This window comes from Pollicipes pollicipes, unplaced genomic scaffold, assembly GCF_011947565.3.
Source record: "Pollicipes pollicipes isolate AB1234 unplaced genomic scaffold, Ppol_2.1 Scaffold_7261;HRSCAF=8764_pilon_pilon_pilon, whole genome shotgun sequence".
Taxonomy (NCBI): Eukaryota; Metazoa; Arthropoda; class Thecostraca; order Pollicipedomorpha; family Pollicipedidae; genus Pollicipes; species Pollicipes pollicipes.
In genome coordinates, this window is record NW_023597054.1 from 31,067,383 (window position 1) to 31,095,295 (window position 27,913).

A 27,913-nucleotide genomic window follows, 5' to 3' on the forward strand; every position below is an offset into this window, starting at 1 on the left:
ACTGCAGGGCACGAGCCTGCGGGAGTCGCATTTGTACTCTGCTCATCGATAACGACGCAAAAATAAACAGCCACAGCCATACGAGCGGGCCTCACACCAGTAATATCAAGAGGCAGCCTCGGTCTGATGTGGGAGAGGCTACCTTGCGATATTGGTGTCGCGGGCCGGGTGATCCGGGGCAGCGGGCGGCTCACACGCAGTCGTGATCAGAGGGCAGCTCCCACGTGGTCCGACTCTCCGAGTGTCCTCCCATCAGATAACAGGGTCTCCTGGAGCGTGCTGATTGGTGTCGCGGGCCGGGTGACCCGGGGCAGTGGGCGGCTCACACGCGGTCGTGGTCAGAGGGCAGCTCCCACGCGGTCCGACTCTCCGAGTGTACTCCCCCCAGACGACAGGGTCTCCTGGAGCGTGCTGATTGGATGTGGGTGAGGGGGGGGGGCAGCCAATGTCGAGCGCCAGGGCCGGAGAATCCGTACCACAGCCAAGGAATGTTGCATGCCGCTCTGGGTGCGTCGCTCTGAGTCCCTCTGCGGAAGCCATCATACAGCGCTGGCCTCGTAAAAGGGCGGTCTTTTTGTGCATATTAAGCCGTCCTAAGCATAACATTGCCACTGCATGTAGCCTTATCAGATCTTGTACACCCTGTCCGGGCAATTACGTTGAGATGTATTTCAGCAGAGTGTCAGCATGTTCAGAGCTTAGCGTCAAGCAGCTTGACTGTTGTCATGCACCAAACTAGGCCTTATATTATTGTTTGTCTTTGGTTGCCCCGGAAACGGCTCCAGTTTGAATCGGAGTGCGACGTAATCGCATTTATTTTGTATTGGTCAGTCTGTTTAGGTGGTGACATTTGTTAGGGAAGGACCGACGGGAGATGGGCTAATGAATAGAGACGCCACACCAGATGGCACGACCGAGCTCTCCAGTCGGCCAGAGTTGTTTCCCTCCAGCAGCCCTATTCCGGGAGGTGTCCGCTTTGTTCCTACTCGAGGCGAGGACGAAGGAACCCCAGAATCTCTGGAACTGCTGGACTGATTTTGAAAAAGCAGCATTTTTTCGATGAAAACTTCAACTATAACTGCCTGGGACGGAGATAAAAACATCCGATATGAACTTTCCAGTTATAAATCCACATCTCAATGAACAACCAAAAAGAAATGTTTCAACAGGTTCTGATAGCGACGCGGGGGGGGGGGCAAATAAAGTTAAGTTATTCCATATCCAACTCATTTGTCCCGTTGAATCGTGTAACGCAACCAGCATACATTAATAGATAGTTTTTTGACTATGTACAGCTTGTGGCGCAATTTCAAATGAAAAATTCATGGGATATCCTGGTCATACAAATCAGGGTGAAAACACAGTTATAAAAACAGGTTTTCAATTGCTTTCGTACGGAGCAAAACCGCTGGTGCTTTGCCTCGTTATTAGGAATGCCGGTATGCGCTAAAACTTTGACTATGACGAAGTCAGGATGTTTATTGTGGTGGTCAGAAGGAAAGTTATGGAGCATTATAGAGAGCTCACGGCCACAGAGCTGCTTTGCGCCGTAAACGAAAGTATGGCGCCCGTATAGTATACAAGGCCGGATGCCATAGGCCTTTCCAGCTTTCGAAGGAGAGTGATAGGAATGCATGATTGGAGCGTGGCCCAATGCCGCGGCCGTCACCTGGCGAACCCCGACTGGCGACCACGGTCGTCGTGTAGTACAGCTTCAACAGTTCGTCGTCCCTTGACATAAGCAGCGATGGCAATAAAATATTCGTTATTTCGAAGAAACGACGTTCGGAGCCGTGCTCCTGGTCCGATTTCTTTGGAAAAGTCGACCACTACAGCATTCTTTTCGCTCTGGAGCTCACCGGACAAAAAGTGATAGTTCCAAGCCTCCGAACCATTTTTGTGTGGTACAGCCAAGTACAAGTTACACCGCAAAATTGTACTTTAAACCGTCCTGCTCCGAAATGCACTCTAGCCCGTCCTGATAGCTCAGTTGGTTGGAGCGCCTGTCTTCTGATTCACCCGCCTGAGGCGGAGTGGGCTTAGGTCGCTTCAGGCTTTCGCTTTTCGCCCCTGACTGGGCCGCGCCGCGTTGACGGTGAGGTAACGTTAGAGACCAGGGTGGCCCGTGCCCAGCCATGCAGCAACATTGCGCTGCAAAATTCTGTCGTTGACCCAGAATTTTACGATCGGATGATGGATCCTGGGCTCACGCAGCAATCGGTGCGTAGCGTTTGCGTTAACCACGGAAACGCATCCAATCAGAAAATTTGGACCATGTCTCAAAAATAACAATGACTGCCCCCACCATAATGCATTAAGATTCAGCTCACACCGAGGCTACTAAGAAAACACTGATCCGCAGTTGTGTGAATGTTATGGTGCTAAAATATCCCTTCTGTTCTGTGCGAAATGATGCCCTGAGGGCACACTCCTAATTATGCCGTAAAATGTCGGTTTAACAATAGCACGGCATTAGGTTTACAAAAAAATAGAAAGATGGAACAAACATACTGTCGCCGTGTGAAAGTACCGTTTATACCCAGGTAAAAGCTGACCCACGTTTTACTCAACAGTGACAAATGTACCTCCCTGCGGGACATTGGAATCACCATTTAACGGCAAAATGTGATGAAAAGCAGTAACACTCGCCAGAACGGTCATTATGTCATAATCACTGTCATACGGTTAATGACGGTCATAATGACTGTCAACAGCACCTCGGAGTGCTACATCGCTACTGCTCTGGCATCCTCGTGGGCGGCCCTGCGTCCACTTCACAGCATTGATCGGAACCAGCGATGCCTTCAGCAAGACGGGATGATGTCGCTTACGTCACGGGCTTCACTGGATTGGTTGGAGGAGCATTTCCCTGAAATGTATGCCAGCTGAAGACTGGTGTGCGGCGGCTTCGCACCCGCCTGACCTGTTGCCACCGTGGTGTGCCGTGGCTTTGCACTTGCTTGGCCCGTCGCCACTGGACCTCGTACTGTGAGGTAGCCTCAAGAGCCACGTACACGTAGACAAGCCAGCACACCATTACGAGCTTGAGACCGCATCCAGCCTTAAGATGGGAAGCATCCGCCGTCGACAGGATCGCTAGGACAACGGCACCACCAACGGCAGGCTCAGCTGTCACGCATGCTGAACCGCCAGGGGGCCATATGGAGCGCCGTTGACGGTAAACACCTTCGGCGGACGTGGAATCTCTGACTACCAATGTCATTGCTCGCGTTTTATCATTGCGTTGGCAGTCAAAGGCCGCTACAGTCACGATTGCGCGACAAGGAACTCGCCATTGTCTAGGAAAACGCCAGTCAACTTTTTGCTGTTCTTCGAAAGGGTGCCACATATTGCAGTCCATTTTGTGTCCTCCAGTTCGGTTGCCTCATGAAAAGCTTCTCATTGTTTGCGAACCGCCCTAGCATGTGGAGAGTTCGCATGATAAAATCGCTAGGTACCTACAGAATGCAACTTGATACAAAATGACCATGACATTACTGGTGATGTGCTCAGGTATCTGGTGCACTAGAGCTTCAGAAAAACATTGGTGCATTAGGTGTTCCCTCGCATCAAGAGCTTCAATTGAGCATGAGGGGGGGGGGTCTCAAACCCTAAAAAAATACATAAAGTAAGGCGCTCTGGGGTCGCATAGTACGGCGACGGCCAAGACCGCTGCACGTGCGATCAGACGAGACGGACGCGCCGGGCCTTACGCAATGCAGTGACAATCTGCATATGGGCCGGAGGGGGTCTTCCGCGTCTGCCAGCGGCGGCACTTTCACCGATGACATACGGAGGGTAATGTGACGGTTCGGGCATGGCATGCACTGGGAAGATATGCATCTCCAGAGACCAGTCCCACATATGCACAGCTGAGTGGGGCATAGACGCGTCCGCTTTATGCTTCGCGTAGGCCCTCATCGCCAAGGGCAACGAGCTGCGCCGTCCTGCAGCATGCTGGTGGTTACTCTGCTCACATCTGCTGGTTTGCTCCTGCAGTTTTGAAACGCGCAAGGCCGGGCGACCGTCAGTTGTGAGAGACGCACGCGTGTGTAATAGGTTAATGGAGTCTGCATGAGGTTAATGGGGTCTGTATTAGCGCCTCAAGTGGCATTCAGGAATATGGGCTTGCGCTGACCACGAACAGATCTTCATTGATCATGGGTCATGGATGGGGCCCATGATAGTCGGGAATAGATTCCCACCGATGGGAAGCGAATCCCCAGTGAAAGTAAGGAAGGGCGTATTGTCCTATCTAGTGTCGGGGCTCCACCGCCCGCCACCTCCCAACAACTTTGAAATGAAATGGGACAAAACGGAAAGAAATTGGTTGGTTGGCGTATTTTGAGGTCAGTTTTGCCATTTTTTTTCACAGCTCGTCCCCCTCTCTAACCTATTTTACGAAACTATGCTCCTGATGAGAATCATAACCGGGCTTATGAAGTGCCAATTAATACTATTAAGGGGCGGCCGCCCGCTGACGAAGAGGACCCATACTGATCAGAAGCGAGTACCTGATGATCAGGGGCAGATTCGTGAGACCAAGAACAGATCCCCACCAGCGGGAGCGGTCTCTATAATAGTGAGCAGCTTAACCCGTTCCTCTGCTGCAGCGTACCACCGAGACCGACACTGTTTCGCCGCCGTTGCAGGGGCGCGACGGCAGACGTGACGCACTCGTCCGTGCTCTCTGCACCGGAGCAGCAGCGCTCGGAGGTCGCCAGCCAGGTGGCTGGCAGCCTGTGCCGCCAGTACCTCGCCAGGTCCGACCGATACCAGCTGGTGCAGCCGCTCAACGATCTCGGTAAGTGGCGGCCGGCGAGGAAGTGCAACGACGCGTTGAGGTGCGGTGTGGTTGAGTTACAGTGTGATTGAGGTAAGTGATGGAGCTCCTTCAACACCGAACGCCCATTTCATTTCTTTCTTAATGGGTGGTGATGTCATTTATCAACTAAAATACCTTTGAAAAGTAGATCTGCGCAATAGCTGCTAACGCAACTTCACGGACGAATGCAGTTTACAACGGAGATGTTTACAGTTTACAGTTTACAGTTTACAGTTTTGAGTTTACAGTTTACAACGGAGATGGCCGTGACATGGACAATGACGTCTGTACACGCCTCGGTGTACCTTGACCCAAGGCTTCACACGTAATTACAAATTTACTGGCAGCGTTGATGCGTCCGTTCTGTGCCGGTTGGGGAAAAGGATCTCAGCTGATGATGATGACCATTTATGTGCGCCCTCAGGCTGCCGCAGCAACAAGCACTGGTTCCTCGTGCAGGACCTGCTCGTGAAAACTGAGCGGCTGCTGACCATCACGTCGGTGACGCACCGTCCACCTCTGCTCCAGCAGTCGAGCAGGGCAAAGGTGTGTGTTCCGGACGAGCAACGTGAGTGCGCGGTTTCAGACGGAGAACGTGCTGATCACATATGGGAGCCATTAGTCATGCTTCGTCTGGATGCGATAGAGTTTTGTGGTGTAAGCCATCCTGAACATCGTTGATTGATAGAATACGCTTAAAATAACAAAAAACAAAATAAAAACCCGCAGAATTGTTAGAAAGTCTTACAAAATCAAGGGGCAGCATTCAATATTCGCAAAGAAGTTTGCCGGGCAAAGACCGTGTAGACGCAGTGTCTTAAAATCTGAAAAGTCTTGAGATGCTTTCCTTCAGGGCTTTTGCTAGATTCCTACACTGCACAACAATTAGTGATATACTTGGATAGGGCCGCACAAAGCGCAATCGAAACAATAACAACAAATTTAGCAAGCTGAATACTCCAACATTAGCGCCGGCTTATGATACGTTCGTGCAAACGGATTTTTCACAAATAAAACATTCATGATGTTTATGACTCATTGCACTTCATTTATCTGTGTTTTGTGTGGTTTATCGCATTCATAGTTATATTGCGATGGTTTTCAATCGATTTGGCTTCAGGTGACAATTAGGTTGTTCCAAATTTCGTCTGTGACAGAAATTACACCCTTAGAGAAGGACAGGCGTCAGGGTGCCGTGAGCTCGGACGATAATGCTCTATACAATGGAATGACAGCGGAAAGCGAACAGTTCAGGCACTGAAGCAACGGGAGACGAGTGAGACGGAGAACAGTCTGGAGGAGATGGTATCGTTGAGTTTTCCAAGAAGTGGAACACATGGGGCGGAGATCCTCAGTACAAAGGACGAAGACGAAGCCCGGTCCATGGATACCAGCCATACTGCTGCGTTGCATCATGTGGACTATCATGTGGGCTATCAGATGTCTATCAGACTATCAGACTATCATGTGGACATACCACCATGTGGACTATCAGATGTCACGTGTGCAACTGGATCCACAGCATGAAGCCGGAGCCGTGGTATTTCCGATCTGGCGACAAGTCGATCCTCAGCTTCGCTGGCAGTTTATAAAGCATCACCATACCAAGTGGAATGGCTCCAAGAAACTCTACCTCCTTAATGACCCTAGTGGTCCACTGGAACGGGAAAACGATAGGGCACTTTTCTGGGATGGATGTTAAAAGTCTCTGAATGGCTATCCTTGGCGATGGTATCGAGCAATTGCTTGAGGTTCATACCTCCGAGGGAACGGGGGAGACGAAGTGGAACACGTTGTTGCAGTCATGCACGATTAGAAGGCTGAAGACTAGGTGTTTCGAATGTGTTTTGATACCTGCGTTTCGAATAGGGGCACAATCAACTACGCTGTTTGTAGAGCCGTGATTAAAGGGAATGTTTGAAATTTGAAGACACTGAAACAAGCACCAGATATGATGAAACAAGCTCACTTATAACTTTTGGTCTACGTTTTACATGGAGCAGACTGCTCTATGCAGCACAAGCATCTGTTTGGTAAATGTGCTCCTCAGTGCGTCATGGTTTGATTACGTGGTCGTACCTTACACAACATTGATTGACAGCCAATCAACAGCCATTATGTCTGGAAATCGCGCTCACGAACGCCAGATATGAACGTTTTGGCAGTTGCATTTTTGGCCTTGATCGCTGTGTGCCTTATAAAATGGCAGCATTTGAATGACGTTGTTATGACATCATGAAGGCCAAGGTGACTTTGAAATACCCTCCCCGATATACCTTTCCACATATTTGTGGGTGTGTAGCTCAGAAAGTAGATAGGTTTATATCTTAAGAACGGCAGGATTGTGAACAGCACCGCAAGGTCTTCAATTCTAAATCAGAAGTGCCCTATACTTGTGACATAATATGAAGAGAATAGATATTTCTGCATTGGTAGGTGTCATATTTCCAAATTCTTGCACCTCTCAAGATGGGCCTCGTCTCTGGCATATCTGTAGTACATATGTGGTTTACGGTTCAGGTTTTGAGGATATGGTTCTGCAGTCAGCACGTGTGCACATTTGAAAACAAATATCCGCGCGGTGACCCCACTGCGGCACCATCTATTTCACCGTGTAATTTTCCGTTTAGACGACGGGATGGTACCCTTGTGGTGAAGCAATGGGGCGTTTTTGTAAGAAATGATCGTGACAGCCTCGGTGGTGGCAAAGTTCGGTGATAAAGGGCACAGTCCAGTTTAACCTGGATTGTTTCGTGAACAGGCACGTTGTTTACAAATTGTTACGTCCACTGAAACAAATATGCCAGTGTGGTTCTACATGCGGTAGTTTAAATGACCATACTGCTGCTTTTAGGCTATACTCTGCGGTTGTGTACATTTCAATAATGCCATTGAAAGTGTTGGCTAGTTGGTGGGTAGACATAAAGATTTTTGATTTCACTGAGCTCAGGGAATTTTCGGTTTTGTGTATTTTACGTACGTGTTTTATGCCCACGTACTGCACCCGTAACCAGGCCTGCAGCCACCTGTGACGTATATGATGTGCTGCCCGCTCACCTGGGGGCTTACGGCGGTGATCGGGCTACATTTATACATATATATATATATATATATATATATATATATATATATATATATATATATATACATATATATATAAATATATATATATACATATATATATATATATATATATATGTGTGTATATATATATATGTATATATATGTATATATATATACACATATATATATATATACATATATATATATATATATATATATATATATATATATAGAGAGAGAGAGAGAGAGAGAGAGAGAGAGAAGAGAGAGAGAGAGAGAGAGAGAGAGAGAGAGAGAGAGAGAGAGAGAGAGAGAGAGAGAGAGAGAGAGAGCCATATCTTGGCAAAATCCTTTCTTTTAGGCATGTTTGATCACAAATTACCGTTAACTCAGGATTGACGACCATTTGTACACCGGCATTTTGCATTGTACAATGCAAGTAGGCTAATAGCGGACGGTGCTTAAAAGCTGACAGTGAGTGCCCTCGTCGCTAAAACTTAAGCGTCATAAAGTTATTTCTTGGATTTGCATTCAATCATTGCTCTGATTGGACAGGACTTAATTCGGAATTGGTACGAATCAGACAGATCCTGGTGAATAAGTCTTTCAAATCCTGACGTCGAAAACGAAATACGTCATATGAAAACACACTCCCATAAAATCCGGGAGAAGACAAGCAACCAACCGCCCAACTGTATTATTAAAATCAAATAGCATCTGCCTGCAAACAAGACGAAAAGCTCTGCGGGAAATCAACTCGCGACGCGTAAAAGGCCAGAACGACCACCAAATAAACAATATAATTGATTATGACGGCACGAAAATCTCTAACTTTCTTATGAGAAACAGCTGAGACAAGCCTGGCAAACTAGAATGCACCAATGTAGTGTATAAATTCAAATGTAATATCAAAGGGTGAAACCTTCGTTCCATACACCACATTGATGTAACCGCAATGACGCGCTCGCGACGCCTGACAATGCACATACGTGACGGGGCACATCTGGAGCACATGCGATAGATTATGACAAGACATTGACACGTCAGCAGCTGACGGAGAACCCTGGCATTCTTCAGACGTGCAACGCTAGAAGACGCCTGCAAATTTGGGGAAAGCATATTTATAAACGAGCTCCCTCCAGTCATTAACACACTAACAAATCATTGCTCAGCCCTTGAGATATCAGGCGGTGGGCGGCAAGCACCATATATGTGTTTGTAGCAATGTATTCGTGTCTTTGTAGTGTTTCCATTATAGGTTACATCATATGAATAAAAGTGTTGATAGGATTTTGTCCTTCTTTTATTGGCCATGCTTCATTTGTCTTTTACCTGCTGAAACGGTGTTTTTCAGATGGTGATGCACAATTTTCAGTCTTAGAAACTTAAAACTTATTTCGTGTGCCGTTTAGACCTCTGCGACAATGAGATAATATCCCGAAGCCTGAGAATATACAGATTGACGTGTAGAGGAGTGACATCGCACGACCTACCTTTGATCCAAACGACAATGCCAAGTCAAAAGCCCGGAAACTCGGACGATGTCTAAAAAAGCTCGTCGCTGCTGAGTCAGCGGCCATTTTTAGCCTACATAACACTGAATCGCTATCATGAGTAATCGCGGTTTTTCTTACTAACGTACAATGGCTCCACTGCGTAGCGCTACAGCTCGCTATCGAGCTCACTTCGAAGTGTTATGACTACAAAGATCTGTGTTTTTTGTTTTAAGTGTCCAATTATTTTAAGCTAAAAGATCAGTTATCCTCCAAAACAAAACTAAATATGCTTGACCCTCCCACTTCGATGATTCATCGTTGCTGGTTTCTGATGCCTCATTGCTAACTGTCATGGTTATCCTCAGCTTCTGAAGGAACGGTTGATGAGCGCCAAGCACCCGTACCTGCTCCCCGTGTTGGACGCCGACCTGATCGAGCTACCCCAGGGTTACCCGGTGGTTATCATCATCACCCCCCGTGGCCCCTCGGGCAGTCTGCGAGACATCATGCACAAGGTGAGCTGCGGACACCGCTGAGTCCCCGGATCATCATGCACAAGATGAGCCAGCCGCGCTCGTCTTCTGAAGAAGTAGATCGAGGCCATGCGTCATCATACAGGCTCACAGCGAACAGGCAGCAGCCGGGAATCGAACTCAAGCTCCCAACTGAAGCCCGACGTCCTACCGAGAACGTTACATCACCGCCAGTCACGTGCAATGTCAAGCGCATCATGACCGTCTACCTGCGTTGAGAAAATCGCTTCAGCCGTATTTGTAGGTCCCGGTCATCAGGGGGGGGGGGGGGGGGGGGGAGGGCAAGCTATTCGACCATCAGTCATTTGCAGCCATTCAAGCGCAGCACGCGTATTAGACGGTAATGTCAGTATGCAGCTTAAACTGCTCACTACTTACATTGATATATCGCTGAAATGAACAGTTGTTCGTCACTTTTAACTTCGGTTAGAATCAGCTGTGGCCGTATCATAAGCCGCAGCGGAAGTGCAATTTTTTGTCACGTTGGGCCAAGATGGTCAAGCAACCATATGCCTGGGGACCAAGGACATATGGTTATCGAAGGCTGATGATAATTGACACGCGTCCGGGTGGCGTGTCAATTATCCCCATAGGTTTTTACAGAAAAGTTTCCGGACGGCGCAACGTGGTCGCGCCAAACTTTGCATGGTTGTAGGCAATTAAATAGCACATATTTTTGTATAAAAATTGCATGAACCCTGTAAGACCGCTGACCTACGGCAAGGCAAAGTTAGGGCACAACTGTTAGCGGAAACAGTTTCTAGGGAAAAGTTCAGTCTGTTGCGGCAACGGAGTGTTAGACGAGGCCACGCATTTTCCGAGATAGTTTCTTAAGCAATTAAGCAATTCAATTTAGGACTACAGCATAGCATAGGACTACAGCATAGCTGACTGACCTCGGGTCAGATAGTAAGGTCAGATCTAGGCTTAAACCAACCGACTTTCTTGCTCGGGAGCTTGCTGTATGAAGCAGATTCAGTTGCTAAGTTGGAATTTTTGATAACGGGGACCGCATCAGGTATCTTCGATGAGCTTCTTAAAGATAAAAGTTGGTCACTGACCTAAAATGAACCAGGTAAACATTTTACGTTTAGAATCATACCGCCTAGTGTGACCCATGACACCCAGCCAAATGCAGAAAATAAAAAAATGTCCTAGGATTTTAGTAGCCAAGACCTTCTCAATCTCAAACGAGGTCGCTAACCTTGATTGAACACCAGTGACCTTTTGCGTGGAACAGGTATTTGGGTTCAAAGAAGTTGTATGGGGAGGTTCGGGGGCGCTTTGCGAGTAACAATCTGGAGGTTCACATTGTTTGAACTTATCCGATGCGGTGTTTATGATTTAGGAACCTAAATGTTTGACACAGGTGAATTAGCATACAGGCCATCCCGCCCTGCCAATATCTTGTCTCTAGCTGTCCTGTTTTTGAGATCTCAGCGGGTCAAATTAAGCCTCACCAAAGCGAAAGGTTTGAACCAGCGACCGGGCGCGTGATAATATCCCTTCGATTTGAGTAAGAATATGTCAGGAAATCAAGTTACTCTGCTACCGGTGGCTGGAAACTTTCCTTGCACGTGGGCCGCCTGCTCTGTCCATCTCGCCGGCCGTTTTGCTAACAAAACACGTTAAGCATTTCAGAGATCAGGCGTTGATATCCAGCTGTAAATGCTTTGCCGATTAAGCGTTCAAGCCATAATCATGTAAATGAGCTGATCTTAATTGCTCTTTTATGTAGGTTAAAAATATTTCCACAGCCTGCATAATCCAGCTCTCAAATGCTCATGAACGCGGGGATAGCTGACCAGTGACAATATCAACCCTTAGATTGCTTCTCGACACTTAAAGCTTATTCTTGACCCAGGCACGCACCACCCCTACCAAGTATTGAACGAAGTCTGTAGAAGGTCTTCTGTGTGCGGACGTAAACACTGGTTCATAATCAACGCAGATGAAGATAACCGCAAGGCTGACGACATTATGACTGACGAGTGTTATCACAAAGTGTTGATTTGTCTTGGGCTTTGCGACGGTGTCCCACATGTAGCACGTGGACGGAAATTGCGCCGATATAAAAGCGATGTAGCGGGCTATATGTTCCCACGTTCCGTCACTTTTTGGCTGGCTTCCGAGCTTCATTTCCCCTGGGAGCTCAGCCTCCCTTCTCTTGGCAGCCATTTGGAAGGCATGGGTATGGGGAGGCTCCCCTGTCGAAAGGTGGCAGAATTGCTGGTACTCAAATCCACTGTCGTAACGCATGTCTTGTCCCTCCCCGCCACGCTGACTGCAAATTGTGCCCGCATGTCGCCCAGTATGATTCCCCTAAGGCCGGCCCCAAACGTAAACATGGGAAAGGGGCGTGGTTGTAGACAACGTTACCAGGAACGAAGCATAAGTGCACCGTAAAGACACAATACAGTCCTGTCGCCAGATGTATTCAACTGTCCAAGTGCCACGTAAGCTTGCGTAGATGTCACGTGCATACGCCTAACTTGCATGTCAAAAATAACTACTGCCAAGACTGAAGATAAGCGCACAAGCAAATCTGGTGCACAGCCGTTCAAGTGTGCCAAACATGGCATCTATGTTTCTAAAGTGAGTGTATGCGCACTAACGTGCATGGCAGTTCATCTGTTTGATAATATGTAATCATTTCCTGAAGGATCTCATCCGAACCTAAACATGCTACAGCTGATAAAAGCAGCTTTCTAGAGTATTTCATTTTTCAGTGTCAATTCTACTTCCTGAATATTCTGTACGGAGAGTATTGAAGCACTAATTTAGAACCAAACTTAATGCCCTTGCATGATCTCCAGCCTGCACTGCGTCGAGCTCGGCAGACGAACCACAGTCTGACGTCTGGATATGGCGCACGCCCGGTAGCCCGACGCCTGCGGCACATCAGAGCGCCAGCCACAGTCTGTCGTCTGGATGTGGCGCACACCCGGTAGCCCGACGCCTGCGGCACATCAGAGCGCCAGCCACAGACTGACGTCTGGATGTAGCGCACGCCCGGTAGCCCGACGCCTGCGGCACATCAGAGCGCCAGCCACAGACTGACGTCTGGATGTAGCGCACGCCCGGTAGCCCGACGCCTGCGGCACATCAGAGCGCCAGCCACAGACTGACGTCTGGATGTGGCGCACGCCCGGTAGCCCGACGCCTGCGGCACATCAGAGCGCCAGCCACAGACTGACGTCTGGATGTAGCGCACGCCCGGTAGCCCGACGCCTGCGGCACATCAGAGCGCCAGCCACAGACTGACGTCTGGATGTGGCGCACGCCCGGTAGCCCGACGCCTGCGGCACATCAGAGCGCCAGCCACAGACTGACGTCTGGACGTGGCGCACGCCCGGTAGCCCGACGCCTGCAGCACATCAGAGCGCCAGCCGCCGTCTGACATCCGGATGCTGCGCACGTCCGGTAGCCCGACGCCTGTAGCACATCAGAGCGCCAGCCGCCGTCTGACATCCGAGCACGCTTTCGCAGAGAGTGTTGGGTGTGTGTTACAAGAGCATGGAGCATGGGAAAATAGCTTACCGAAGAAAGCCTAGCACGAAATGGATGCCAAAATTACACGCCGGTCTAGTTTACGGCTGTATGAGACACCAAAATCTGACCCTAATTGCGTGACTGTGAGAAACGTGAAATAGAAGTGCATAAACTGCAAACGAGATTGCTATTTAGAAACGCCTCTGACAACACCAGAAATGTCGGAGTTGATCGTTTTTGATGTGACAGAAAGTACCTTCGTAAAGGCAACGCGTAAGTAGAAACTGTTTGAAAATGGAGCCGTCCAGCTCATAATGAGCTCAAAGCTCTTGTGTTGAATTGGCTACTTGCAATATACCATAGGTGCTGATTAAACAACGTTGCGGTGGTAAATATTAATTTTATTGGTGGTACTCAACTTTTTGCTCTGTGCTCATCTGTGCTCTGTGTTCAGAAAAATTCAGCAAAATATTACACTTGCAAAATAGGACAGGTAACTGCAGAAAATGCTCCCAGTCTGTGCAGACATTGTCACGAAAAGATTTTTAAAAATGTATCATCCAAGCTCCCAAGACTCCGTATACAGCTCAACGTAAAATGTGTAACAACAGGCGGCCAAGCAGGAATTTAAAAAGTATCACGCAGTATTAAATAAGGCATTCCTGCCGCGATAATCAGCCCCAGCGAACACCGTCTGAACCTCGGGAACATGTATAACACAAATTGTGGCTAAAACCAGGTCTCATGATGAAGTTGCACGTTCAGTCTAGCGCAAATTTTACGAATTTGCAGCAATTCTAGGATCTCTGGGCACAGGATACAGGACGCCCTGCATACTTGGTTCTTCCGTGTGCTTTTCCCATTCGGCCATTCATACATTAATGACAAATCCTACCCCAGCAACGCATATGGGGTCTTAAGCGCTGGTCGTACTAGCATGGACTTCCAACCAGGACCACAAGTCCATTACACGCGCCCAGGTGGCCGGCTGAATACCCTTTGCTAGGGTGGGGGTCAATTTTACACCCCAAAGATCTCAGAAACTGAGAGGCCTAGAGACACCAAATTCACAGGGGTATTGGCCTGAACGTGAATTCACTTGGGCCAATGTTTGGGGTTCCTAGGTCATGACCTTTGGGCCAAACTAGGTCAAACTATGGATTCGTCTTCAAAGTGCCCCAGGATTTAGATACGCGTTCTAAGCAAAAGGTAACTGGTGTTCATTTAGTTCACTGACTTGGTTTAATATGCGCCCGGGTGGCCGGCTAGACACCCTTCGCTCGGGTGTGGGGGGTTCAATTTGACCCCCTGAGATCTCAGTTACTAAGAGAGCTAGAGACACCGTATTTACAGAATGTCTTGACCTGTACGTGAACTTGCTTAGGTCAAAATTTGAGTTTCCTACGTCGTGACCTTAAGGTCAAATAAGGTCAAACAATGTCAAATTCCAGGTTGGTCTCTAAATTGCCCCCAAAACCCAGGCAACTGTTCCTAAACAAAAGGTCACAAACCCACTTCAGGTCAGTGACCTTGTTTGACCTTTTTAAGATCATGGTGACCAAAACCATACAAGACTGCTCTGAGTTTTGCATTTGAATAAGCGACAAAGATTACGCTAGACAGTATGTTACTAAACAAAATGTCGGACCGGGTCATCTTAGGTCAATAACCTTTTTTGGCCTCTAGAAATTCAATGGAAGATGTATTATGCGGTTCATGTTGTCAGTAAATTTGAAATAGGCACCACAAACCATCCCATACAGCAAGCCCTAGTGTAATAAATCAGGTTTGTTTTGACCTTGGTCTGACCTTTATACCTGACCTTAGGTCAACGAAATTTGGTCATTCAATATTTGGGGTGTCTATGAAAGCATCTCAGAGCTGTATGGCTTCGTCAAAGTCTCCGTTATTGCATCAGATTGGACGACTCCCTAGAAATTGCCTTCGCTGAAACCATGGCCTGACTTTGACCTACCATAGGTCAGCGACCTAACATTGTACATATAATTTATTTTTTATGTCAAACGGTCCGCTATTGAATTGTCTACAGCCATCCAAAATTTGGCGCGGCTACGCCACGCTGTTCGGAAATCATTCTGGAAAACCTTTGGGGGGTCCATTTGACCCCCAATCGAGCGCGTGTTAACTTTTCGCAGGTCGTGATGACCAAAATTTTACAAGACCGCTTTGAGCTTTGCATTTGAATAAGCGACAAAGATGACGCTAGGCAGTATGCTTCTAAAAACAAAATTGGCCTGAGTCATTTCGGGTCAGATACCTATTCCGGCCTTTAAGGAATCTATGGAGGATGTATAATCCGGTTCCCGTTGTCAATAAATTCGAAATGAGCACCAGAAACTACCCCATACGACAAGTTCCAGAGAAGTAAAGCAGGTGGTTTTTGACCTTGATCTGACCTTCATACCTGACCCTCGGTTAGTGGAATATGTTTATTCAATTGCTGTGTTGCCCAAGAACCTATCTCCGAGATGCATGGCTTCGTCTAACATCCCGTTGTTGCATCATACTTACGATTCTCTAGAAATTGACTTCGCTGAATGCATGGCCTGACCTGGACCTGCTGTGGGTCAGCAGCTTCACAAGATACGTCTATATTTTTATAACAAGCAATTTGCTATTCAATTGTCTACAGCTGTGCAAAATTTGGCGCCGCTACGCCGCGCTTTCCGGAAACCATTCTGGAAAAACCTTCAGGGTGTCAAATTGACCCTTCACCCACGCGCATGTTACAACATGAGTCAAATGCTTGGCAAGCGTGCACCGGTGCGATAGCCCATAATCTTGCGGCCAGCTGTAAAATACTGAGCCACAGCGGCACACAACAGCTGTGAGGCGTTATCCCAGGCGCAGAGCTGTAGCTATCATACGCCTGCTTTCCAATTCGAAGTCAACAAATGTTCAGCTTCCAATCGCTGCTCTCCAAATGCCTGTTGCGTTTTGAGCCTAGCCACGCATTGCAGGCGCTTCAATAAAATGTTGAACCCCGATACTAGCGTCATATTCGTCATATTTCAGTTCACACTTATGAATGTTGTTGTGACCTTTCGTGCTTTCATTCGTTCTCTACAGTTGTTCTACATTGCAAGCCCTAAAAACACTATTCGTGCTAATTACCCGTGGCAGCGGGTAACCATCAATCGTTCTTCCTTAAACAGTAACCCCAATGAATCTTATGGCCACAACCTTTGAACGTTAACTTTCACTCTATGAACAATATTTTGAATTCAGCTGTGTAATTGAAAGCATGACATTGCCTTCTAATGTCACATTGTCATTACCATGTCTGATCTATGGAATGATCTGCAGATGGCTGTACTGATGCATGCTGTGTTACCGTGACTCTACTCTTCCGCCCGCCAACGAATGAGTGCACGGGAGATGAATGAAATAGCGCAGACCGTCGGCTATCACAGCACGTGCGCTCTCCGCGTCTTGCTTGAAATACTCGGCAACGGCGACGGGGCGATCGATCAGTGGCGTGTTGTCGCGAAAAAGATCATTCGTTAACATTTTGGTTAACTTGATGTTTGAACGAAAGGGTGTAAAGAAATTAATAGACTGGCGAACAAGACAGCCAATAAATAATTGCAGTGATGTAAATTCGGTACGATTCTGGCAATGGTTTTGACGACAGCGCGTTGCATTCGGCACCACTTTGGTAAATCCCGATATTCCCGGCTCGCACGATGATTACTAGAGCAACGTTGCGCCGCGCAGCGTCGAAGCAAACATATGAACGGCAGGCGGTACATTGGTCGAGACTTTGAACGTGGATTGGTGCCTTCACCAGCTCCACAGACAGACAGACAGACAGGCAGGCACTCAGGCACAGGTTCAAAGGGCAGGCAGGCAGGCACTCCATAAGCACTCAAATCGTTTTTTATTGGCTGGCTGATTTTTGACTTTTTCGGGTTGTAGAAATGTTAACACACACCCAGATGGCCGGTTGGATACCCTTCGCTCGGGTGTGTGTGGGGGTGGGGGGGGGGGGAAATTTAATTCCCCTGAGATCTCAGGAACTGAGAGAGCTAGACACCAAATTCACAGCCTGTGTTCACCTGTGTGCGAACTCACTTAGGTCAATGTTTGAGGTGCCTAGGTCATGACCTTCGGGCCAAATCAGGTCAAACAAGGTCAGATTCCATGTTGGTCTCCAAAGGGCCCTAGAACCTAGATAACTGTTCTAAGCAAAAGGTCGCATGCTCATTAAAGGTCAGTGACCTTGTTTGACCTCTTGAAGGTCATGGTGACCAAACTAATACGAGACTGCTTTGAGTTTTAGATTTGGATAAGCGATAAAGATTACGTTAGGCAGGATGCTCCTAAAAACAAAATGTTGACCCGGGTCATTTTAGGTCAGTGACCTATTTTCACCCTTAAGAAGTCCATGGCAGTTGTGTTATGTGGTCCCTGTTGTCAATAAATTTGAAGTGAGCACAAGAAACTGCCCCATACGGCAAGCCTTAGAGTACTAAAACACGTTAGTTGTCACCTTGGTCTGACCTATGAACCTGACCCTAGGTCAATGCAATTTGTTCATTCAATTGTTGTGCTGCCTAAGAAAGTATCTCAGAGATGTATGACTTCGTCCGTTGTTGTTCGTCTTCGTCCGTTGTCCGTCCGTAACACTCCGTTGTTGGATCAGAATTGAGCGATTCTCTAGAAGTTGCCTTTGCCGAAACCATGGCCTGACTTTGACCTGCCATAGGTCAGCGACCTTACAAGATACATCCGAATTTATGGCGTCAGGCGACCCGCTATTCAATTGCCTATAGCATTCAACATTTAGCGCGTCTACACCGCGTCGTTCGGAAACCATTCCGGAAAAACCTCCGGGGATTGATCTGACCCCCACCCGAGCGCGTTTTAATAATCCTTAGTTCGTGTGTCTGCAATAGTTGTGTTGGCTGTAATAATTGTGAGCACTCTCCATTTTTGGGTGTTACGCTAAGCCTTGCTTGATTTTTTCGGTAAGTCTTCGGATGAGCTGACAGACAACAAGGCATTCACAAGGCCGGCGGTGAAATCTCGTTTTTCGGTAAGTCTTCATATGAGCTCACGGCCAATAAATCATTTACAAGGCCGCACCATATTTGCCGAAAAGCAAAACTTTTTTGATCTGAGGGTAGATGTGCGTGAAAGAACATCGAACATCGACCATCTGGTTGTCACACAATGCTTGTAAACGCGCCTACCACATGCGGTTCCATTCTGGAGCTCACACATTCTGTCGCCGTCCCGCGTGAGGCCTGCGGGAGAACGGAGGAACAATTGACGCCCAGTTGAGGCCAGTCAGCAGCGGTGGCTGGCTGCCGAGACCAGCACAGATCACATCACCCGCGCGCGGTATCGATTAGGCGGCCCCGGGCAGCGCGCTACCTCACCGCCGATCAGCAGCCGCAGCCACATGTGGGCTGGTGGCGCCCCAGATAGGTCGGCACCTCATCTCGGGAGGGCCTGCTGGTGAGCCCCGCAGAGACCGGCGCGTCACATGAATAGCGGGTCTGGCGACCACGCGACGCAACCCGACACTTCATTTGGGGCCGGTCCGATGACGACACCAGGGGGCCCAGTCCCTAAAGCTGCCGGTACCACGTCTTGAAAAGTCAGGAAAAGTCACCAAGCTTAAATAATCTGTCATTTTATATCCGGCGTGCTGCGCGAAAAACCTCCAAATCCGACGCCAGCATACATCGGGCTGACGTGCTGTATCCAGCCATGTTAGAGTCTAGATTTGCTTTGCTGCTTTATGCCGTTTTGCTATATTTTGTTTTGTGTGAAAGACTTAGTGGTGACTGACTGTGGTTGCGTCAGGAGCCGAGCCGTCGATGTTATTTGTAAGATAGACGTGAGCCCTAGAAGCCGCCATTGAGATACCATTATATTAGGAATTAACTAAATGACTAAAAAATTGTTATGTATACGAGTCAAATAGTGAAATGTGAAAACATTCACAAAATAGCGCGATCACTGATCTGTCACTACAATCATAATGGCTCTTTGTTGGGTATTTGTTTATCCAGCAGCTGTGGCCTATCAGGTGGCAGGATTTTTCTTTTGTATTTCGTTCGCCATCTCAGGTCGCGTATGGAAGATACGAAGATATACCCGGAGACACGTTAAAAACATTCCCCCTGTGCAGGTTGGCATCTTAACCGTAAGCATTGCATCAAGTTTTACATTTACATTACATTACGTTACATCATGCCGTCTCCGTGGTCTTGGGGAAAGATGCTAGACTCGTAAACCAGCGGCACTGGGTACGAGTCCCAGAATGAGCGCATTGTTTGACCCGACTGAAATGGAAAGGCCAGCTGGCAACTGGCCAACGAGGTTCAACCCAGACCCGAGGCGGCCGTGTCGGAGCGTTGTGCGACACGTAAAACCCTCCACATTCCTGTCTGGCGAAAGGGAGGAGGCAAAATTAGCTGTTGGACTGGACGGCACGCTTGGGTGGCGGGTTCGGGGTACACGCAATAAGTTATGCTTAGCAGGTACTCTGAATCCGAAGTCACCCATACAAACCATTCGGGATGAATTTATAAAAAAGTTGCCGCTAGCAGCTATATTCATACCAGATACCGCACTCACCCCTAGGATTAGAAGAGCTCCTTGAATTGTAATTTATCTGGATTTGACTAAAAGCATAAATGGCAGACATATCGTTTAGCAGACGACAAGGGGAGAATCGACATTATCCATGCGGGCGCTCCCAAGATGTTCAAAGGGATGCGCTGTCGCAATTACAAAGGTTTGGCCCAGCCGGCTCTACTCTACTTTTCTTATCGCTGACGTACCTTGAGCACTCGAACACATTGGAGTATTCGCCGGTGGGGACGCATGGAACATACGGGATAACAGTGTGCCCAGGGAGGCTGCATCCATGAGACGAATTCTGAATCGATTGGTTTGCTCAGCAAGCATGTGTCTTTGTGATGTTTGACAAGTCTGACAGCTATAAACGCGTTTCTTCACAGGTGAAGGCCGTAAATGGCAACAGTTTGGGGCAGAGATATTTTTTAGCTTACTTGTGGCAATTTGAAAGGTATCTGGTAGGAAAATAGCTCTGTAACTAAAAAAAATTCGTAACTTGCCGATTCCACACATCAGAATCTGAAGTTCGGAACAACAGTGTTTGCCGGAGTTTCACATCCTGCAGAACCGGCGCCGAGCCGAATCGATGCAAACCTTGCGTCCAAAGTCCCTCGTCAAGCCCAGCTGTCACCTCGCTGACGCCCCAGCGCCAGCGGCCCGGCGCCAGAGGCCTCAGCGCCAGCGGCCCGGCGCCAGAGGCCTCAGCGCCATGCGGCCCGCGTGCCGCCAGCGCCACCGGCGCCTCCCCGGCCGACCCCACCCCACCGCGGCCCGCAGACGGCCTGGGACCGCGACTGGAGCGACAAGTACGAGGCGGTCGACACGGAGCGGCTGCGGCTGCCGCTCTCGCAGGTGCGCCGGCTCTCTCTGCAGCTAGTGGAGGCACTGCTGCACCTGCGCAGGACCGGCTTCGCCGCCACCTTCGGCCACCTGCACGCCGGCAACATCATGGTGCAGAACGGCGTGGCCAGGTCAGCTTGGCGAGGATGGGGGCGACACCGTCTTGCCCCGGAGAGGGGAGGGGACTGACGGGTAGGCAGCGCGGCAAGTCGCCGGCGACCGTGGTGAGACTGTGCGCTCATTGGGACCGGCGACGGAGGGACCTAGAAAGGGAACGTAAAGATACAGGAATGTTTGGGGTATTTAGCTCACGTAATCCTGTGCTTTTTCAGCGCGGGTGTGTGTTGGTGTTTTTGCGTGGACAATGCAATGAGTGTTTCACCAATTTTCATCAAAACACGTGCATAACTGTCAACGTAAATTCCGGCCTACATTCCGGGGCCCCGCTGTAATACCTGTACTGTGCCAGCCTACATCCTAGGGCCGCGCCGTGCGACCTGCACCGTGCCAGCCTACATCCCGGGGCCGCGCTGTGCGACCTGTTCTGTGTTAACCGGCTGGCCTGACCATTGTCCCGGCAGGCTGGCAGACCTGGAAGCGGCGCTGCTGGAGTACGAGCCGTGCGCGTGGCTTGGACCGGCACCGCCTTCGGACGAGCTGGCCGTGGGTGCGCTCATCTACCAGATGGCGTCTGGCCGGCAGACGGGGCCTCGTGGGCCCACGCCGGCAGAGATGGCGCTGCTGGACCACGAGACACGCTCCCAGGTCACTGACGCGGTAACTGGGTCCCAAGTCATGGGTGCTCACACACGGGTCTGATTTCACCTCAGGTGGAGATGTGGGTCCCATGCCAAGGTCATCAGCGGGAGACGTGGGATACAGTCGAACAATGCGAGCAGATTGGTCAAAGTTTACAGTTTTGGTTTACAGTGTGTTTCGGTCCCAGTTTTAGACCTCATCCCACCGTTAACTGACGCCTCGTCTGCCTCAGCTGGGGCCTGTAATGGAGTTCATATTCGACTCGCCTGGGGGTCGCCATCCCAGCCTAGACATGCTGCCGCGGCTCGAGTTCTTCCGAGACGTCCAGCTGCGCGAGCTGGCCCGCAGGCCGCCGGTGAGCTGGCGCGCGCGCAGCGCCACCTGTCCACGGCCACGGCCGCGGCTCCGCTCAGAGACGCCTGGCAGATTGGACCGTGCCCATGTCGTGACGTAATGCCGTATTGCCATATCCTGAGAATAATGATTGTCAAGTGGATGATACACTTTAAGCGCTTTTTATTTGCCGTTCTTTGCCTTCTTCTTGCACTAAGAAGCAGAATATTTAATAAAGTTAAGCATCAACTAATGAACAAGAAGCAACGCTGAAAAACACAACATAGTTACATTAATTGTTTAAGTTGAATCTGGTTGACACAGTCTGAATACAAGACCGCGAAAGAGATGCACTGAGAGAAAATCAAGACGATAACTTTCGTAAAATTTAGGACCAGGTGCTGGACAGATGGAGAATTAATTGGGCTACGGCATTTATCAATTGCTGCGTCGTTTACGCAGCAATCGGGCCGGTAAATTCTCCGCACGTTGTCAAGCCATGCACCTGAAAATACCTAAGGACGTTCTGGATGCAGCTGCCAGAAACTCTGAGGACTGCAATGCATGATTGTCATATGCCAAACATCCTACAGTCGGCTTCTCAGGACCACAAGACACCTGACGGTCCCCGGGGAAGCCACCGGGTGAAGCGCTGTGTAGGCTGTGTGTAACGCTGTGTTTGTGTGTGTGTGTGTAACGCTGTGTAGGCGGTAACATTATAGAGGTCATTTACAAGTTGACAACGAAATGCCTTTTCTTGTATTTGCGTAATCGTACGTTATTCAGCATATATACGCTGACCAATCTACACGTGAATGTTGAGTCTTTATATGACGTGATATAGCGCGTTAAGTCTTTATATATGACGTGTTAAGTCTTTATATATGACGTGTTAAGTCTTTATATATGACGTGTTAAGTCTTTATATATGACGTACAAGTCTTTATACGACGTATGACACCATGCCTGTATGCTGCATCATTGTAGCATAAAGGCACGGTGAGGTGTAGTGCATCCATCTCCTCTAGGGTCTCCATCCCGTCACGCCTGTACACACAGGAGGGACTCCATCCCGTCACGCCTGCACACACAGGAGGGACTCCATCCCGTCACGTCTACACACACAGGAGGGACTCCATCCCGTCACGCTTGCACACACAAGAGGGACTCCATCCCGTCACGCCTGCACACACACGCCTGACTCCATCCCGTCACGCCTGCACACACAAGGGGGACTCCATCCCGTCACGCCTGCACACACAAGGGGGACTCCATCCCGTCACGCCTGCACCACAGTCGTTGACCTCAGCGCGCGGTTTCCAGAGTCTGACCGAGATGAAGGTGGCGGTGGTGGGGCCAGTCGAACCGGGCCAGCCCTGTGCCCCTGGCCAGGAGCACGTTGTTACACGCAGCCCCCAGCGCAGGTCAGACGGCGGGCCCCACGGCCTGTAACGCCAATCATCTTTGATGTGATTTAAAGGCGTCTCGGGGCGACTAACCGTCAAACCTGTTTTTCTTCCACCGACGTCTACAAGAAACCCGGCATGTCTTATAGGGATGTCCCACTGTCGGGGTTAAAACTAAATTTGTCACAGCTTGTGCATGTACACGGTGTTAACTGTGCACACATTTGTGTAGCCATTTTTATTGTGATTCTACGCTAGTTTCGCGGGTTTTCGGTGCACCAAAGGTAAGGGCGTTAGCTTTCAAAGGCATTCAAGACGAACACGCCTGAGGGAAGATCACTTCGTCCCACTGCTACGGCACCTTCTGTACGTAAGCATCTGCTGTTCGGTTTCAGGCGGAAGCGGTCCAGCTCGATGCCAGGCGGGAGCTCCCAGGAGCTGCAGGAATTCCGCAGGATGCACGAGCAGTTCTCCAAGATAGCGCCGCACTGAACTGGCTCTCCGAGTGGCACCGAGTCAAACTACAGCGGTTGTGCCAGCCCAGCAACATATCCAGTTTACAACACAGCTCCAGCTGTAGCTCCAACTCAGTTCCAGCTCAGTTCCTACTCAGCTCCAGTTCAGCTCCTTCTCAGCACCAGCTCAGCTCCTGCTCAGCTTCAGCTCAGTTCCAGCTCAGCCCCAGCTCAGCTTCAGCTCAGCTCCAGCTCAGCTCCAGCTCAGCTTCAGCTCAGCTACTGCTCAGCTCTAGCTCAGCTTATGCTTACCTCCAGTTCAACTTCTGATCAGCTGCAGCTCAGCTCCAGCCCCAGCCCCAGCCCCAGCCCAGTTCCGGTAGCTGTATGCCCGGCTGCACACCGCGCCCTGCTGCACGGCCAGCTCCAGCCCTGCTCCAGGCAGCACCAGGTCCAGCTCAAGATCCGCTCCGGACAGCACCAGGTTCATTTCCAGCTCCGCTCCGGGCAGCACCGGGTCCAGCTCCAGCTCCGTTTCGGGCAACACCAGGTCCAGCTCCGGCTCCGCTGCGGCCAGCGCCAGGTCCAGCTCCAGCCCTGCTCCGGGCAGCGCCGGGCCCAGCCTTCGGGCTGTAGTGCATCTCTCGCTTGGCTTACACGGCGACACGACGTTCCCCGGAATAGCGCCAGCGGCCTGGCGTCTCCCACGACTGTATCGTCCGAGCCGGTCGCGGCTCTGCCAGGCTTCTTGACCTCGGGCGTGTCAAGGCATGCCACTGTGCTGTTTGCGTTTGATTCGAGTAATATGACGGCAGGAATGGCATTCAGCTAGTGAGGCAATGTGGTTGAAGTCCGAATGAATTTCATATTATGAGTTATTAACATTAAGTTGGTTTGTCTGCCGAAGGCGTGCGTGTGTGTGTGTTGAAGGAGTTTAGTTGTGTCAGAGAGTGGCTGGACTGTACAGACTGGACAGTATCAACTCAGTGCTGCAGGTCTCCACATCCTGAGTACCCATCAACCCAGTGCTGCAGATCTCTGCAGTCTCACAGTCGGCAGTCGGCTGTCTCCGAGGGGGCAACAGCAGTCAACAGAATGCAGCGACAGCTTACAGGCCGGTGTACCCGGCCTCCGAGGAGGCAGCATGGAAATACGGGCACGATTTCCTGCAGAAGGGACGTCTGCGAGACGCTGGCGCATGGCCTTCAAGGGGACGCACTGTCTGTGTGAACGTCTAATTGTAACGAACTTCATAGAGACACTATTTGCACGTGGGCTTCAAAGTGCTATTTTGCATAGCTGGAAATGAACCTCAGACCGTTCTTATTTTCGGTATCTACGGATGGCTCAAAAGCCATAGTGACGACTGCATGCACGGCAACAGCCACGGCCAGCCAACAACTTTAGGGAACGTGGATGCATTGATATGAACGCCGTTCCTGGGATGTGATGGGAGTGCTTTCTGAAAAAGATAATCTGAGCAAGAGCTACAATGTTATGGTGGCAATATACGTGTGCGCACCGTATCTTGTACGTTTGTCCACCTTGTAAAAAAGAGATGAACAGATGCATAGCAAGCACGTGCTGTTGAAGAAATTTGTTTTCAAACAAAAGGGCTAGGGTTTGTTTGCTGTACAAGCGCCAAATGTATGCTGTCGGCAAATAGGCAGGTGTATAACACACTGAGATTAAATAGCTTGATCTGGCTACTGTCATGCAATGGTGATTTGCTTCGTTTCGCACCAGCCTGAGACCAGCTCTGGCACTGGCGGCAGCATTCGGTCCTGTAACCCTTGACCTGCTACGCAAGCACTGTGGACCCTGTGACTGGTCTTCGTTAGATCAGTAGTCGTGGATCGTTCAGACCTTCCGCGCCGTGGAATTGGTGAACCCTGCATGCAGTAAACCGGATTAGCCAATTTCCGAGCGCGCCTGTCGGCTTATCCAAATGGGGAGGCGTGCAATAAGGACGCCTCCACATCTCAACGAACGGCGTGAGCTTGAGATTAGTTCAATCGCGGTAAACTTTCGGTGACAACAAACTTAAACACATGCTGCATAACAAATGCTTCCTGCCACTCCATCGAAAAAGGGGTGGACATTTTTGCCTGGTTTAATTGCGGTTTCGGTCAGATGCCTCCATGGCCAGTGCAAATGCCGAAGAACTAATATCACGCCTTTCGTGTTCCATTTGCAGTTCGTCCAACCAACGCCGACGTCCGCGGTCTATTGCCGGCTGGCGTCGCCTGCGACGGGAATCGTTTGCGTTGGCAGCTCTCTGGGGTCGCTGTCGTGACCTGATCCGTGATCGATCTCGTTCGTTTGCGACCGCTGTCTTCCGGCAGAGTCTTCCTCCGAGACGTTCCTTATTTGCGTCGGTGTGTTTCTGACTGGTTCAAACAAGTTACAACGCATAGTATTCCTTTATTGCCGATAGCTGCTTCATGGAGTGCCCGGGGCTTTGTCAGGTTTTATCAAGACGCGATGTAAGACTGAGCGAATAGTCTGAAGTGGTCTTTCTGGTGTAAGAGTTCGGGTCAGGTTAAGTCAAGTGACAAGCGCCATCGAGTCAAAGCACGTTGCTGAGGACATGCGCCCTTTAAAGAAAGGCTCATCGCCTTTGAATCATCTTGCGACAAAGACCAAACAAGTCTGAACAAGAGCATTACGACTGCCTGCAGCACGACGTGTGAACAGACCGTAGTCAGTGATTGGGTCACAATCGTTGGAAGCATTGCAGCACCGCTAAGTCGTGAGGTCGTGAATAACTTAACGAGCCCTAAGTCCATGCCTCTCCACCACAACGGCTGGGTCGTTCCGGGTTCAGCAAACCCCGCTCGGTGGCTAATCCCTCCAGCACGATACTTGAAAAATTGGTATCCTGTTCCTTTGTGCCAAATCGCGTCATGTCTTGATAAGACCAGAACAGCTCGCTTTCACAAACCCCGCGCGCGCAGGTTTGGTCATCGCATAGCAACGTTCACAACACTAATTCATGGCGCGTACTTAGTGCATGTGTAGTATTGTGATATGCACTGCATGTTCGGCGTCATTGCAAAGATTGAGTCTCATGATGTTTTGCCTGCCTGATAAACTGTCTTATGTCGTAGTTCCAGTTTATTCCAAATAGCAACACTGCATAATGCAAGTGAGCAGTCACCATGTTGACGTAGGATGCTAAATCTGGTATGTGCTTACCTGACCCCTCCCCCTCCCCTCCATCACTGGAACCTACGGGCAAATTTTGCCAACTCAAGCTGTGTTCGATAGCCCCAATTACTTCAGCCCAGAAAATGATGCACTTGCAAATGCTAAAGGTTCGTCCATAAATTGCATTGCGAATGGGGGGGGGGGGGCGGGGGTGAAATTTGATGGAGCGCAACGGAAGTTTGGCAACGAAGTAAGGAGGAGCTTTGGACAGGGTTAAGTTACGCTCAGGTGTGGCTGCAAATTGTGCTAAAAATATGTCAAAATAAATGAACCCTATAAGCCAGGTAGGGCATTCAACGACCAATCAACAGGTAAGAAGGTCAGTCGTACACCCTCATCTCTCGGGTTTTGATACAAATGGGTCACAGGGACTGTTAGCGGCGGTAAAAGCGCCTGTAACATTCCTATGTATCTCACTTGAAATATCAGTATCAGTATCGGAGCGAAAGACTCCGGAATTTTCGCATTGTGTGGTTGAACGGCTGCGTCCAGGGTATTTTTTTCGCTGAGGTGGAAGAAAACTGCACAGGCCATGTTTAAAAAGAATTCAAAAACTTTCCAGACTACGTGTGTGTCGTGCTTGCAATCGTCATTGCGCCATAAATATTGACTGTGGCATGATGGATCGCGCATCATGCATGAATCCCTATGAACATCACGTACGACATGACTCAGTAGGTCATTGTAAGTGACATCTCGCAGACCAAGAGGTCCAGTCATCAGCTACGCATTCTAGTGATCACAGTACACGCAGACCGCGTGAGTACCGCCTTACCCGTCAGGACACAGCGTTTCGGACCAAGACTGGCGGATCTCGGAAAGTCCGACTCGTGGGTTGCTCTCGTCTCCCTTCAGCAGTTCATAAATCGCGTGCAGTTTGCTTTTT

At 49.5% G+C, this 27,913-nt stretch overlaps 1 protein-coding gene across 1 annotated transcript in view; it reads left to right on the forward strand.

Moving 5' to 3' along the window:
• Positions 1-24,020, forward strand: part of Slob (Slowpoke binding protein) — a 41,309-nt gene extending 17,289 nt beyond the window's left edge. The window contains exons 2-9 of the mRNA XM_037236579.1: positions 4,653-4,804; positions 5,250-5,371; positions 9,750-9,899; positions 20,802-20,995; positions 21,446-21,629; positions 21,856-21,978; positions 23,280-23,380; positions 23,758-24,020. Of these exons, the coding sequence (XP_037092474.1) occupies positions 4,653-4,804; positions 5,250-5,371; positions 9,750-9,899; positions 20,802-20,995; positions 21,446-21,629; positions 21,856-21,978; positions 23,280-23,380; positions 23,758-23,854 (1,123 nt within the window). The 3' untranslated portion in view covers positions 23,855-24,020. The remainder of the gene's footprint in view (positions 1-4,652; positions 4,805-5,249; positions 5,372-9,749; positions 9,900-20,801; positions 20,996-21,445; positions 21,630-21,855; positions 21,979-23,279; positions 23,381-23,757) is intronic.
• Positions 24,021-27,913: the final 3,893 nt, after the last annotated feature.